This window comes from Opisthocomus hoazin, chromosome 9 (assembly GCF_030867145.1).
Source record: "Opisthocomus hoazin isolate bOpiHoa1 chromosome 9, bOpiHoa1.hap1, whole genome shotgun sequence".
Lineage (NCBI taxonomy): Eukaryota > Metazoa > Chordata > Aves > Opisthocomiformes > Opisthocomidae > Opisthocomus > Opisthocomus hoazin.
The window spans coordinates 11,709,342-11,725,716 of record NC_134422.1 but is presented as its reverse complement, the minus strand read 5'-3'; the positions used below and the strand labels follow the sequence as shown (position 1 = coordinate 11,725,716).

The 16,375-nt window shown below is 45.9% G+C and overlaps 1 protein-coding gene across 3 annotated transcripts in view; it reads right to left on the bottom strand.

Annotated features, from left to right (window-relative positions):
- Nucleotides 1-244: 244 nt before the first annotated feature.
- The window catches only part of HEG1 (heart development protein with EGF like domains 1), a 56,456-nt gene continuing 40,325 nt past the window's right edge, over nucleotides 245-16,375 (bottom strand). For all 3 annotated transcript variants that reach the window (XM_075429947.1, XM_075429948.1, XM_075429949.1), the window contains 5 exons: nucleotides 10,868-10,910; nucleotides 10,719-10,756; nucleotides 10,363-10,450; nucleotides 8,712-8,886; nucleotides 245-7,105 (listed from right to left, as the gene is read on the bottom strand). In XM_075429947.1, coding sequence (XP_075286062.1) covers nucleotides 6,956-7,105; nucleotides 8,712-8,886; nucleotides 10,363-10,450; nucleotides 10,719-10,756; nucleotides 10,868-10,910 — 494 coding nt within the window. In that variant the 3' untranslated portion in view covers nucleotides 245-6,955. The remainder of the gene's footprint in view (nucleotides 7,106-8,711; nucleotides 8,887-10,362; nucleotides 10,451-10,718; nucleotides 10,757-10,867; nucleotides 10,911-16,375) is intronic.

Sequence of the window (16,375 nt, the reverse complement as noted above, 5' to 3'; positions counted from 1 at the left end):
CTTGCAAACAGCTCTGCTGCACCAACCTCTCCTGAGGTTTTCCTCCCCTCCAACATGCACTCACACACGCAAACACACAGCTTCACCAATCCTCTTGCAATTCCAGCAGGATGAAAAATTAAATAGAGGAAAAAAATAAAATTAAACTGAGTTGCTTAACATTACTGCAATAAACATTTATCAGAACAGAACTTGTATTTTGGCTGAGCGGAAGTTGGCTTAGCACAACTAATAGAACATAGCCATTTTGTCTTTGATTATCATTTTCGGTACTCAATCACAAAGCACCACCAGAAGAACAAAAGAACCATAAAATTTCTTATTTTATAGATTAGATTTCTAATTACAATTAAAACAATATAAAATTGCATATGCATCTCTCTACAGGGAAAGCTAAAGACAATTAAAAAGCAGAGACATAGTAATATTCATAGTTTTATTGTATCCTTTTATAATACTGACTAGAACGCCAGATTTAATAATATTGGATGCAGGTATAAAAATAATCCAATCCTTAAAAATTATATTTTGCTACTACAGTACTGTATAATTAGTGGAGGCTGAAAATATGATACAACTTTAAATAACACTGGTTTGGAAAATGTCCTCAGAACCCCAGCAACTTGGAAGCAAACATTCAGAGATACAGGGAAGGAAACAGGACGATGCCAAGAACATGAAGCAGGTTTACACTCAGGCTGATAAGCACAAACAGATGCTGAAAATTTACCTTTCAAAATAGAGCTCACAAAAGGTGAGCTTTACTACTACAATTCTGAAAGCTGCTCAAATAAACCACTATGATTTTACACACCAAGTTTGACTTTCTGTTAGGAGAAAGCTTTGTAGAATTTGACAGGGCTCAAAACAAATGACTGAGTTTAACAGAACTTCCTTTAAAAAGGGAAATTATTAAACATTGTTTGTTTGGGGTTTTTTTTAATTCATAGTAAACACATCCTAGCAGAATTTATTGGAGACCTTTTATGTCAGGTGAATTCTATGGCGTTGTTCAAGAGAAGTGATCAGTTTTTACTGTATTCCACAGGACTTCTCCATATAGGATTTTGCAGATCTGGAGGCACTCTGCTGCGGTCATTAACCCAAGGAAGACTCCCATCCCTCCTAGCATTTTACCAGAATAAAGACTGAGGAACTTAGCCTTTACATACTATTTCTGAGGAACATCAGGCACTCTCTCTAGGTTTTCCCTCCACAAGGATATTACACTCACGCAACATAAACTAGACACAGAAGAGATGTCATCCCACATATGACCTTACAGTACAGAAGCCACAGTCGCTCTAGACTTACTTCTCCAAAACAAGTAAGCAAATTCCTTCCTTTTTTGTTTTTTTTTGTCACTTCTTACCCCTTTCTGGATTTCTGTCCTGCTTTTAAATTTCAGCAGCTCAAGGGAACGAAGAATTAAATACACATTGCAAAGCTCCCAAAATCTTACAAGCCCCTTTTGAAACAATGGGGTCTTTCTTCCTTTCTGAGGGGACAAGTAAGAGTGAACAAGCAAGAGTGAGCTGCAGAGTAGTTCTTATCTGTGACTGCAGGAAGCACCTCCGCATCCCTAGATCTTACACGATAGGAAACAGGTTGGCTGATCAGTAAAACAACTACACAAAATTCACATTCATTCTCTTCTCAGGAAGGTGTTTCAGATCTTGAACCTGTTTTGTTCAATCTCACGTAACACAGGTTCTGCTACAGCAATAAGTATACTTTCAAAAAATAAATACAACATGGAAATGCAGAAACAGTATCACAGAAATAGGTAGAACAAAGAGCCACAGGAAAGTATGTAGTACACATAGATGACCTTGATGGTGGAATAATTCAGGCCTAAAAAAATTTCACTACAGTCCATGGGAAAGTTACCCTGGTCGATACAATGGATGCTGGATTAGGTCCTTTGTGTGTGAAGAGGAAAAAACATTAGTCAGCATAGGAAGAGCATTGAAGTAAAATGCATCCGTTCCTGTTAATTTAAGGAAGACAACTGAAGATTAAACATCACTACGAGGGAATGAGAAGTCCAGCTGGGTTTGGAACAGATATGGCCATTGACTAGCCTTAGAGACAAGCCCCGGGGAAGTACTTGGCGCGCCTGCAGCAACGTCCAAACCCACCCTGCTGCTCACTCAGGTCCCGGAAAACAACCTTTACAGGTATCGGCACAAACAATTTCGCAATGACAAACACCTAACTGCAATTTATTGCTGCTTTTTAAAGCCTTTTACTACCACCCAGTGTAGAGGCAAATGTCTTCTAGAAGGCTGATCACGAGTGACTCAGTACATGGCCGTGACAGTGGGACTTCGGGGAAATGCCGCAACAGCACTGAGATTCATTTTTGCTGTATTACCTAACGTTTTAAATGTGAAGGGCAAAGGTCATCAAAATGTCCCTGTCCTGTTTTTTCCTCATATAGCCCAGTTCAGTGCTATGAGGTTTCCAACAGCATGCAAAAGGCCCCTGATTTTTCCCGTGCAGCTGGGAGGGCTGGCCAGGGCGAGCAGCGGTGCATGGCGGGGGGACACGAAGGCTGTGTGTAAGAGCCTGCCTTCTGAATGGTCCATCCAATCTGCATTTTGCTGCTCTGTTCACTGGGGCTGCCTCCCCCAGGCTGACTGCCGAAGGTATTTCTGTGGGTGAGGGGCTTTTGTCAGCGCAATTGGCAGAGCACCATAGCAGCAAACACGTGCCTCCCACATCTTTTCCTGTCAAGCAACAGAATTACCATTTTTTCCAAAGTTAATAAAAAATACAGCCACACAACCACCCACAGGCAATTGCTGACTGCTCCCCTAGCTTTCTGCAGCAACCAGGAGCAAGAGCAGCTTTCTGTGCAGTGTTGGTGTAGTTTTTCTTCCTTTCCCAACATCTGGCCGAACCACTTGCATCCTCCTCACAAGAAACATGCCACTTCTACCTTATCATCTTGGACAGCGAAGAGCGATTGCCTTTGGCAAAAGCATCCAATGTGCTCAAAATTTGCGATCTGGGGTAGCCAAAAGTAATCTAAACAGTCTGAGAAATAAGCTGCATTTATTTAGACATCATATGGGGAGTTAGGTACTGAGTAGAGAGACACCTGCATTCAAAAGTGGCCTTAAGCGCATGTGAAGACCCTTGTCACATCCAGCAGGAGCGACAAGCCCCACTCCACTGCCAGAGGGTCCTTAATTTATGGCAGAGATGGAAGCAGACGGAGAGGATCCCAGCAGCCGCTTTAACAGGGGCAAGCTGCGCAGAAACAGGTGACATCCCTGCCACGGCTGGGTGAGCCCGGTGCTGTTGGGATGTGGTAGTAAGTAATTGCAGTAAAATGACTGTCAGAAACTGCAGCAAAACACACTGCACTGCACCCATCCCTTCCACACCAGCACAGCCGGTGGGGCTTGGGTGAAGGTGGAAGCATCGCAGCATGGGGAGCGGCTGGGCTGGTGGGGACCCAAGGGCTGAATCATCTGTCGGCTCCACAAAGGCTTCCTGGAGCTCCGCGCAGGAAAGCACCTGCACCCTCCCGGTGCTGACACCTGCCTAAACCCTCTCCTGCCCACAGAGCGGGGCCTCCTAGGACACCCCAAGAAGGTGCTCCAGGTCAGGAGAGAGCCCTTTCCTCCTCCTGTGAACTACACATTGGCTTCATGACACCTTTCTTACCAAAGCTAAAAGGAAGGTCAGGCTGCAGTGGATACATTCTCATAAGAAATTTCCCAATGTTTACCTGCTTTTGCAGAGAGAAAATTTCAGTGAACTAAAGTTCTCTCTTTTGGAAAAGGCCAAGTTTTGCAGCCCTCACTCAGAAAATCCTACTGGGTTTAACAAGACCCTTTCAATCCAGATAAAGCATTAAGAAGAATCTGAAGATCATTAAGAAATGAAAATCAATTACTTGCAAACTCTTGTGCAATCTCAGTTAGGAATGGTTTTCTCTCGTTTCCACCGAAACCACTGCAATTTGCATGAGATACAGACCAGGAGTTTTATTCATATAGTCCACATGTTACACTTTATATAGAAGGATTGATCTGCAATTCTGTGTTGGCATTTCCTGCTTTGTCTTTTGTACTTGGAACACACAAGTACATTTCCCAGTCTTTGAACTAACCAAGTAATTAAGCATATTTGCCTATAAACATGCGTCTAAACTCTTCCCTACATGACGGACTGCTGGCACATGGTTAAATCCTACCATTATTGCTGGGACGCTCTTCCTTTTTTGCTAAGATGCTTTAGTAAATATGGGCAGAGCCCAGTGCTTGTCTGTAGACTTTGGATTTAGATTTAGCATGAATTCCAGCTTCCCCCTTTCTTTTGTAACACAGACAAAACCCTCCTCCACACCATGGGAGAGGCAGTCCTTTCTGTCCTGGGCACTCTCGAAAACAGAGGCAACTCACCCGCACAGAAAGGACCCTGCCAATGTCCTCTCTGAAGGATCCCACAGCACAGCAGAGTCAAGCCCTTAGTTCATGTCATCCAATGGATCCTGTGTAATTAAGATCTTGGCTGCTAACAAAAGGAAGAAGAATATTATTCATGGACTGGAAACACTTGCCAGCATGGCAGGGGGCAGCTAGTTCCTGTGCTTTACCTGTTACACTATTCTGGATACTGTAGCTAGAGTTTTCCTTAAGTATAGCTCCTTAGGCAGATGTACTTCCCATGAGCATGCATTCATTCCCTCCCTACAGCCGAGATTAGCTGTGTACTACCACCTGCAAGGTTGATGATGGATCAAACAGACATGAAGTTGCATGTATTATCACCATAAGATCATGTAAGTGCAAAGCATACTGCTCTAGGCATCCACAAATTTCTGTTTTTCTGCAAGACCACACCGCTGTTTCTATATAGTAGATAACGGGTGAGGCATAAAGAGACACTGAGTTTGTGTGCTACGGCTGATGCACCAAACTATGTGTTCTCAAGAACACTTGTGGTGCCTTTCCTGCCTTGCCGTTTCAAGAAAATAGAAGTAAATGTGAGCAGGGACCAGAAACCTCTTTGCCCACACAGCTGATGACTGCCTAGTGCTAGCTGCCCTTCCTCTGGGTAGCTGTTGCTGACTTTTGATAGGGAACAAAACAGCCTTCGAAGTGCTGGGAAAAGATCTGGGGACTCACAGCATCTACAGGACGCAAATACTACTACCCACTCCCTGACAGAGGGCTCGTCATCACCCCAGGTTTCTCTCCAGTGAGCAAGTACACAACACACCAGCATCTGAACTGCTGTTCACACTCGGGGATAGGCACTTTGGGGGATGCATCCCATGGTCCTTAGTGCTTGACCGTGAGCCAAGCCACCTTATGAACTTACTTGTAGGCACGGTGTCTTTTTGAGCACTGCAGGGGAGCAGGGAGTATCAGGGGGTATGTGTGGCACAGTGAAACTAGCTGATATATGCACTACAGAGATGGTGGCTTAATGGCTAAGGAATTGTGCTATTTGTTATCGTCATACAAGCAGCCACTTTGAGTTAAGAGCACAGTCACATTCAGGGAAAGGATCTGTATCTGGACAGGGTCTGGATTACCCAGGTTAACACTGCAGTAAAGATAAGCAGTAAATATGCTTCATTAATAAGATCTCTTTCAACACCTAGCTCAGGTCAGAGTACAGTCTACGAGCTTTCAATCTGATCTTTGGTGAGACATGCAACAACTTACATTCTTCAGCTTTTGCCGAGGTGATGAACATGAAATAACACACCTAGATGAGGAAATCTGGTTGGTCTGAATCACTCAAAACTAGGATGGAAGAAAGCAAAACACTTCAACGTAAGTGATCTTTGCTCCATTAGGACTGAAAACATCATATTTTTCTCTTCCTTAAATGTAATGGACTGCAGTGAGCCTTATTTTCCAATGTACTGAAAGCCTCCACAGCTCCTCTGGAAGTCAAGGTGGGCTGCAGAGGCTTGAAAACTATGTCCCACCTGCAGTGCCAAGAATTCACGTTTCAGCTGCCCAACCAGGGCTATAGCATTATTGCTCCTTCCCAGATTCCTTGTAAGAAGCATGCTGAACCCCCAGCTCATGTTTTCCTTCCCTGTGAGCAACTATTTAACATTATATTGCTGTTTCTACAGGCATTTAAATCCCTCCAGGGAAACAGAGCCCCATAAGATCCTATACAGAAACACTATGACGATGTGTAGTGATATCTCTTTTGAACAATGCTGGTTGACAAAACAATCTAGTTGGACTCTTCCCTATATACAGGAAGTTTTCAAAGCAGTGCATAGCATCATCTGTATCTTTTTTTCAGTTGGAATTGCAGTGGCATGACTAATTTTCCCATACTCCTTGGAGACTATCAGCCCATGAATTCAGCCAACATTGCCAGGCACCAGGCTTCAGCAAGGACCCAGTCATCTGGAGAACTTCTACCAGTAAGAAGGTGAGGGCCAGCTTCCCTGTCGTGTACAAAGCAGAAAGCAATGCAGCAACGGAAAAGGGAGTGGACAAACTTGTCCTACCAAACGGAGTTGCACGTGAATCTTTGCATCAAGGTCGGCTAAAAAGACAAGCACAGTCAACAGTGAACAAGATCTGTAAACAAAACACTCCCTAGTGGTATTCAACGCAGAGTGCTGGCCAGAGTTCATCTGCCTGTACTGATCCATGCTTGCCGTGTAGCGTGAAGAGTGAAGAAGCAGCACAGAACAAATCCGGAGTACATGTGTTAACTTCCATTTGGGTCTTTTAGTGATGTGCACCTGGAGCCGTTCCTACTTCCTCCTCCTTCTCTCTACTGCTCAGCAAGCGTAACCGTTCCTCAGGACTGCAATGCTCAGCATAAAGTTCCAAGTCCTTCCTGTTAAATGGGAAGAGTAAGATTGATGTGGGCTGAACCGCCCAGGAGACAGATTGTACCCGGGGATCAAGGGCCACAAAACTGTGTCAATCTTCCACTCCCTCTCCACTCCCTGCTAAAAATAGTCTCTTCTTCTGGTTTCGTCACTAATGAAGGATGGATTGTATTGTCCAGGGTAGATGCATGAATGTCGAGACCCAGGCAAACCAGTGTAAGGAGGATAAAGTCCGTTTCTTTCCAGTTCAGCATTTCTCAGTCCAGTTGGCTGTATTAGCAAAAAAATTAAATAAAAAGGGTCTTATTCTCACACTCAAATCCTCCTTCATGCACAGAATTACCACTTTTCCCAGCAGTTATTTCAGTAGCTAGATGGAATGACCTGATCGCTAATGATCTCTATAACCTAGACTGACTTCTACTGTGGGAGTCATTAATTGCCTGAAGGGATTATTCTGACGCAATCTAGTTTCGACATCTTGCCAATTAGAAAACCTGAGGTTTACCTGACTCCACCAAGTGCAGTCTAAGCGCACAGTTAATGTTTAATCTAAGATAATTGTGTTGATGAGCTCAGGCTCACAAAAAGTATATTGTCCCAGAGCCATCCTTAAAGGAAATGCTTCTAGGAAATGAAAATTCATCTCCTGCTCTAAGTATTACCTGGGAGCACTTCTCTCGCCATTAACCAGAGCTACCGACTCTCCCAACACAGGCACTTCAATTATATGTCAAATACAAGTGATCTGACCTTCCTTTCTCTTCCCTTCTCTTACTTAAGGAAATCTCCTGGGGACACCTGGTTGAGAAACTTTGATGTCTAACACCAGGACTGTACAATCCTTTCACCCAGTAAACAACATCAAGCCACCTGGTTTGATATGTTACAGAGCAGATCCATGCAAAGCCCTCATCACCTATTCCTTGCTAAAAAGCTCCCCTTTCTAGTCGCCAGCATTATAAAACTCTTAAAAAATGTTTAGGAAATGCATTTTCATTTCCAAATCTCTTATTCTTACTGGAAGTAGGAAGGAAGATTATTTCCATTTGTGCTGTGCAACCCAGTAAACTTGCTTACTGGAAAACTTAAAATACAAGCCAGAAAAAAGTGCTCGCTGCTTTCTGCTCTGGAAAGTAGGAGTCCAGAATGTGTGATTCGGGTGAAATCCTGCAACATTCACTCACATGAGTAGCCCCCACACACCTTAAGTACATCCACTATGTTGCTGTAGATTAGTGACATATGATAAGCCAGAATCATGGCTCTGGATAGACATTAGCAGATGGTACCAACCATGACAGCAGCTGTTATATCTTTCTCTGCCCTACACAGCCCATTACTCCTCCACCACTTCCTCCCTATCACTTGTTCCCCCACAGCTGGAGGGATGCTCCTTATGCACCCTTCCTGCTGCAGGAAGGGGCCTGTACCCTGGAGAGTGGGAAGAGTGGAGGGAAAGAGGGGTCCTCAGTGACCAGAGTCTTCCTGTCTTGGGGTGAAGTTACCCAGGCAGAGGTCTCACCCTTTCAGCATCATCAGTGAGGGTGGAAGGGAGAAAACTACCCAGAGGAATTCCTAGCAGCTTGTCCAAAACCTTTAACTCCCCTTCCCTACTCTAGGATTAGGCTTTTTAGGCATCTACCAAAATGTTCCTAGACACTTCCCTAGCACTCCTCCTAATGACATCTCTTTGTGATATTCACCACATGTGTAACAGCTGGAGTCCATAGGATTACCAATGCCTTGCTGTCTATGGGACTCATTTATTTGTTCTTTTATTTTGCAGGAAAGGGATCTGTGCTTCGAAAAATAAAGGAATATGTCTTTGCTGTATCAGGCACAAAGGGTTAATAGCTGAGCTATGGATAGATACCGAATAATACACATCTGTCATCTGCAACAGGTTCTTGGTGCTTCCATTCTCCTGCATCTCGATGGCTTCTCTGCCCCACTCCTGTGCCCGTGGGTTCTTCGGATATTCAGCATACGGTGACATCTGGAAATCTCCACTCTTGAAAATGAGTTTACTTATGTCATTTTTATTCTTCCTGTTTATAAAAAAATGAAGGAAAGTGAAAACACACAACTTATCCTGCTCTCTTGTATGCATTTCTGATCTGATCTCAGGAGATTTACTTCATGTTATGAACTTTGACTGAGAACAAAGATCACCACAGAAGAGCAATGGTCCAATCTTCTGCTCTGAGGCAAAATCAGATATGAGGTCAGATCATGCTAATCAGGGCATTATCTGGTGGGATTTGAAATCTCCAAGGATGGAGATGGCATAACCTCTCCAAGCAACCTGTTCCACACCCTTACTGTCCTCTTGGTGAAAGACTTTCTCCCTACATTCAGTATGAACCCCTCCTGTTCCAACTTAGGCCCGTTGTCTCTTAAAGATGAGTGTGTTCACCTGGGTCAATGAAAAAGTCACATAATCCAGGAAGAAAGAAAAATGTGTTGGAGCCTCCATGCTGCCGAAGTCTCCAGTTACTTAACTATAACACTTCTAGGCACTATGTTAATTCCTAAGAAGGAAGGCCTGCAAGCTGCCTGTCTGAATGAGAGCAAATGCCCCCATATGACTACTACATTGCATGAGTGGACTTTGGTGACACTCCCAGTTCAAAGCAGAGTACCCTCCAGGAAGCCACATAACCTGCCACAGGCCAGGACTCATGAGAAGATCCATCCATCCCTGCAGAGATCCGCGCCCTGGAGCCTGGAGGTGTGCTGGTCATCGCACCTCTGGGCTGGGGCTTGCTGGTGTTCCCCTGGCTCAAAACACATGGGAACAAGTGCACACCACTGTGCCATCCAAACCACTGCCACATCTATGTTACTGGTAAATCCAGCCACCAACATTGATCAGAGATCTTTAAAATGCCAGATTTGGGGTCTGGAACAGGGGGGAGAGGGTGATACTGCAAGGCAGCCCTTTTTGTGATGTATAAATCATGAAGCAGAGCTTGCTCAGCAGCACATTTTGCCTCCAGTCCAAAGCTACCTGCTGGTACGGGAGTCACATGTCTACATGCGTCTCTGGGTCTGAGAGGGAGACACACACAGAGTGAGACCACGTGCAGGACTCTTCCATAAAGGAAAACAAAAATAGCCTTAAATACACTGAAACACCACTTGAGCAATGGCCAGCAACCCCTCCTGTTGCCTAAACTTGTCCTTTCTACTTAGCTTGCGTTTTTGGAGACTGTTCCCTGCCCGCCTTACAGCTCTGAGTGGGGAGGACTCCTTCGCCTCCCCATCCCTGGAGGACATGATTGCCAGGTGCATCCTTAAGAGACACTGAGTTGAATTTTTCAGCCTGGTTGCTGGGAAAAAAAAAGATATACCCCAAATGAAAGCACAATGTAATACTTCAGTAGCTCTGACTAACCCACTTTCTTAGCTATCCTATGTGTTGACCTATGTTTTGGTCCTTCAGGCTTCACGAGTGGAGCAGTAAGTGTGGTGTAATCTACGGAGAGGATGCCACGCAAATCGGGGCTGGCGGTGGTACCTACCGGCAGCAGGTGACAATCAGTGCTATGCCCATGATCAGCAGAAGCCCCCCTCCTGCAGCCGCGATCACCACAGTGATGAGCTGGTAGGCTACAGACGGGAAAGACAGAGACTCATTTAGAAGCAGCGCTGCATTGTAAACACTAACGCAAACACGTCCACGGTCCTCATAACATTAAGTCAACTTTGTCAAAGATGATCAACAAAATAATTTTCAACAGAAAATGAAGAAAGAAAAAACACCGACAACAGCAGCATGTAGCTACGGCATTTTAGACATAGTCATCTGCAATTACTCGTTTCAAATTTCCCGTTTCTGACGCCTTGCAAATTAAAAGAAACAAAACTTGGTACTTACGGTTCCCACAGTTGAATCCACCTAAGCCAAACGGGCAGCTAGTAACAGAAAACAACAGGGAGTTTCAGCGGCTTAGTTGTGCTTCCAGGTCACCAAAGCACTATTAAGAAGGATGGTGGGGTAGGAGGAGGGCAGAACGGTCACCATACCTCACGCAGGTCTCATTTTCCAGCTTATATCCATCTTCACAGGCTAAAACCAGAGAGGAGAGAAGGGCCATGAGCAGCGCGCAGTGGTGCAGGGGAGGCAATTCCCATGGCCGCTGCCCACGGCAGCCTCACCCCAGCCAGCCCTGGGGACCGACACGCTGGCCTGTGCCGCTGCCACAGCGGGAACGCTCCGATGGGATGCAAGATCTCCTCCGGCTCAGGCAAAACACCGTGCACTTAAATTCACCTCCCGTTGGCTCTGCTCTGACAGGATGACTTCAGGGCTTCCCGGCAGAGCTAGCTCGGAACCTGGCACAGGGTGGGCAGCTGGAAATGTAATTCCCAGCAGAATGTCTTCTTGCCCAGATGGAAACGCACTGCACACTTCCATTGCTTGCCACAAAATAGCAGTGTGAAAAAACCTGCAAGTGTCTCCAGTTTTTGTTTTGCAACCTCATTTGAACAGTGCTACTTTAGCATTGATGCACGTTCTCAATCACTTTTAAATGTTAGTATTGCAACAAAATGTTCTGCAAACACAGTCAGAGTAACCCAGAGCAGTATGTTCTGTTTTGCCTCCTTTCACCTTTTTTTTCTTTTCTTTCAAATTTGGAGCTAAATCAAATTCTGAAATATCGTATTTTATGATAGACAAGAAATTACATTTACTAGGTCTAAATAACCGAGAAAACTGTTACGTACAAAATGTTAGTGGCAAACTGAAACCATCACTTCAAAACAAAATAATTTCTGTGCTTCTGGACAGTTATCTCATCACCTGAATTAGCTGAGAAAATTATACTACCCAGCCGATGAACAGCAAAAGGTGATGATACTTTGGACATACAATTATAAACCTCAGACTACTGGTAAGGTCACCACTTCTCCCAGCAACAGCCCCACCACAGCTCCTGCAAACCCGCTGCCTTTTGCAGAGGCAGCAAAGGTGGTGGCTCAAAGACCTGAGCAAGAGTGACACAGACGGAGCCGCTTTGGGTGGCGGGACAAGCCAGGGCCAGCACACGCAGCAGCCCTTGGGGGTCTGCGAGGCATCACCCAGGGGTCTGGGAAACCCCTGCAGCACGTTCCACAGGGAATAGAACTAGATTGTTAAGTGAAAACAAAAATGCTTATGGATCTCTTCTTCCCCTCAAACACCATAGGCTTAAAACCAGTGAGGCAGCAGCTCTCAAGCCCTCTTCCCTCTGCCTTGCTCCCTAACTGTAGGGATAAGCCACAGCCAAATGCTCGGGTGCTCTCTAACCCCAGCAAGTGTGAGGAAATCTGGAGGCAGAAGAGGGGGCTTCTAGCAGAGCTGAGCCGCAGAAAAACCCTCACCTCCTCCTCGGCTGCTCCCAGCACACCAGATGCCTTTTCCCCTCTGGCACAGCAAGTGACTGCGTTTTCAGAAATGCTTAGAACAGGAGGAGAGGAAGGAAGAAAAGAAGGACAAACATGTAACGCTGGCCATTAGGATGGGCTGGCAATATCACAGTAAGCCAAGAGAGAGCACTAGTATTCCGGCTGGAGGCAGAAGTTTACGGCTCTTCCAGCACGAATAACAAGTGATACCGATGCCAGCAGGGAGCAATGTGACTGTGACCTCCCCCTCATAATACAGGTCACAGAACTTCCCTAAATTTAATTCCAGTTTCAAATCAAATAGTTGAACTGGAGCTACATTTTAGAGAACCATCCAACTTTGGTTTTAATATTTTCAGTGACAGACAATCAACCACAACCTTGGGTCAGATGCCTATAAAGTTAATCTCCCCAACCATTAAAAACCTTCACCTTCTTTCTAGTCTGAATAATCCCAGTGTCAAATTCCAGCCTTCGGAAGTTTACTTGCTAGATTGAAGAAGCTTATATGATCACATTTCTCCTACTCACCATCAAATCACTCTTCCGCCTTTAATAAAGCCAAGCGCTCTGAGATCTGGAGTCTCCCTGGTTATTACAGCTTTTCTCTGAACGCTCACAGGTTCTCTTTGACCCTTTTGATTTCTGGTTCCCAGAAGCAGATGTCGCAAGCCCACGGATAACATAAATTCCCCTCTTCTGCCTGCCTGTGCCCCCTTAGTGCACGCAGGGACCATATTAGCCTTACAAGCCAGGGCTGAGGACCTCTTCTTCACCCGCCAGGCCCCCTTCGCAGCTCTGCCCAAGTCTCTGCTTTCCAGGAGATGCAACCCGCAGTGTGCCAGACACTGCTCGTGGATGCGTGACCTTGCTTGTCGTCATACTGAAACACTGTTTGCCTGTCTACCACGTACTAAGCGTCTCGTGTCACTCAGCAGGCCGTTCTCCCTCAAGGTGTGTGGACGCTGATGAGTGACGTGCTCACATGATGAATGCTGCAGTTCTAGGCACAGGCTTGCCATAGCAACTGGCACCAATGGTGACGGGGGGGGCTGATGTCTGCGATAGCTGGTCTTGCACCCCTACATAGCCCCACTGCTCCCCCACTACCTCTTTCATTCCATTTATTCCTCCAGAGCTGGGGATGAGGAGGGTGAGGCTCTTTATGTAGCCCCCCTGCTGCATCTCATCATGATGATTTTTGCACTGGATTTATTTATCTCTCTCTAAGATGGTTTCTTTGAATTCACAGAAGAGACCAGAGGTAACTGGACAAGAGCTAAGAGCCTCAGTCAACAAACAGCCAGGGCAAGAGAAGTGAATCCCAAAGGATCCTTGCATGGCTCATTCATAACACCGAGGCATTAGTAAAATGGGACTGGATGGGTTGCTCCTTTCACCCGCTAACAGAAGTGGATTGAAAACATTACGGAGCAAATGTTCTACCAAAGCAAGCCACAAGATCAGAGAATAATAAAATCTGCAGTGAAGGGGCGGGAGGCATCACCGCAACAGCTTGCTGGAGTTGTCTTCTTTAACGAGCACAGCAACGCCGCGCACCCCAGCCCCAGCCCGCCACTGGCGTGTTGGGAAGGCCTGGAGGTGCCTGCAGGCAGGTGCTGGAGCCCACCTAAGCTCACCCTTTGGCCCGAGCCCAATGACAGGTGTAGGGCACCTACACCTTGAGCGGTCTTGAAGCTGGAGCCGTGCCTGGGGCAGGAGCAGCCCTGGGACCTCACCGGCACACAGCTCTCGGGCCAGGCGGCTACAGCGAGGGTAAAGAGGAAAGGCAAGATCCTGAACGTACATCTCTCTGTCTTACTTAAATGCTTGGTGCTGATGCCTTTTCCTGTCCTCACCCTGCCTCTTCCTGCCACTTTGCTTTCTCCTCTGGCATCTTTCCTGCTTCTTTGAACATGGTCCCAGGAGAGCTCGTGGTGTCACACTCTCTCAGCAAGCTTTCAAACATGAACACAGAACAGAGGAAAGTCTGAAGTGTCAGGGGCCAAGCAAAGCTATCAAGTTGTGCTTTCCTACTTGGGAGTCTTTTGCCTTCACCTTCTCAAAAGAGAAGAGACTCAGGTGTCTCTTTGGAATCCTGCTTTGCTGCTCCTTGCTTTGCTCCAGAAACACTCTGTACTATTAAAAATAGCATGCCCTTGAAAAGCTGGCACATTGAGTTTGTCACCCTGTTTCTAAAACAGCCCTGAAGATACCAGGCAGGTTGAAAACCAGCAACGACCCAGAGACGACCCAACTGCACACTGAGAGGTACCACAGCCAACACATCAAAACTTCTGCGGCTCAGAGACCCAACCCTTCCTTGGTCCAGGGGACCCTTTTTTGAGCATGCCCTGGGGGACAGACACCACAAGCCAGGGCAGAACAATCCCTGGGGTCAGGGTGCCCGGTCGCCCCTGCCCCACCCGTCTTCCCATGGGAGAGACCGGACAGGGCGGCACAACAGCCATTTCCCTCTTTACAAATACTATAATTGGAGTTACCGCGCCACATTTTCACAACCCACAATGAGGGTCGGATGCTTAGGAGACCTCGGTTCCTGTTTAGTCGCTAAGAAGGCAGAGGTTTTCAAAAAGGCTGGCGTATTGTATACTATTTTTATCACAAAACAGCCCCAAACATCACATGAGGGCTATAGCTTGGCTTTTGAAAAAGCCCTTAAAAATCCTGGCCGCCTGGCTTACCTGGATGAGAACAGAGTGATGCTGAAAATTTGGTACCTTGCTGGAGCGTGGCACCATGCAGTCGCTGCTACTCTCATGCCACTATACTGCAGCCTAAATCCCATATCAACCCTGCCCCTCAGGCACTCTCAGGATGGTCAGTAAGATGTTTCCTCCTGAGACCAGTGAGCTGAAGGTGGAACTGAGCTCTCGCTGTGTGCAGACAGGGTTTTTTATATTTAGCACAGCAAACAAGACTTGTAAGTAGGGCGTAACCACATGGACAAGGTGTTAGATCTCTTACCCCTCTGAAACCATCATATCCAAGTGCCTTACAGCGTTTCAGTTAGTTATCTTCACAACACTGCTTGGCAAGGGACATGGACAAGAAAAACGGAGTAACTCGCCCTGGATCCCCACTGTTGGTGGCAGAGCAGGATTTGGGCAAAAGCCTCCCAGGTGTCAGCTCAGCTCCCAGCTCACTGCATGAGCCCTTCTCTGCCTCTCAAGAGTCGGTGGAGACAGTTAGCATTTCCTAATAAAAATCCTTCCTCCAGCATACAAGACGAAAGGAGGGAAGAAAAACACAAAGCAGAAATGCTATGCCTGGAGCCGCAGAGCAGAGGAGAGGTAGGGCCACGACCTGGGACCCAGCGGTGCCCATGTCAGAGATGTCCATCCCAGAGCCTGCAGCACAGGAGTGATTTCCAGACACATTTTTCTCACTCTGATCGGATTTGGAATCAACAAAGCATCTCCTCCTATTTCAACAGCAAACCAGCAGATTCTGCCAGAAACAATCTACAACCACTATCACAATTCTTCTTGATATGTCATCAGAAAACTCCATTTCCTAAGAATCCCTGCCATGACCACTGGAACTAGGGAATGGACACCCTGATTCTAGAGAACTCATTTTGACCACTTGCACACAGACAAAGACTTTGTTTAAAATGTAGCAAAACCAGATTTCATGATCTGAGGAGTAGCTGAAAGATAATATAACCCTTAAGTTTAAAATTTCTATTAGGAACCCAGCTGAAAAATAAATTCATAATCATTTTCAGATACTTATTTTAAAAATATTGATGAAGTACTAATATAAGCTTGTGGGTTTAAAGCACTTCTCCTAAGTTCGCTGAGAGTTCAGACAAAATCAAAACAGGCAGAGCCGCACGTCATCTCTGCTCTGTGCCACTGAACTGGAGCCCAAAGCAGTCGGGCCCCTTTCTCCCTCTTCTTGATCACTGTGACTCACAGCGTGCTCCAGAAAGAGATAATATTGTTCCTAGAGAGAGACTGTATCTTCAGCGTCTGCTGAAAAGTTCCCTAACTAAATAAAAGAAACCTGAGCTGCTAATATTTATTCATAATATTGAGCTTCTTGCACGCACAGTGATAAACACACACACACACACACTCACTTCCACTGGAAGAAAAACTTTAAGCAAAATTCAGGCAA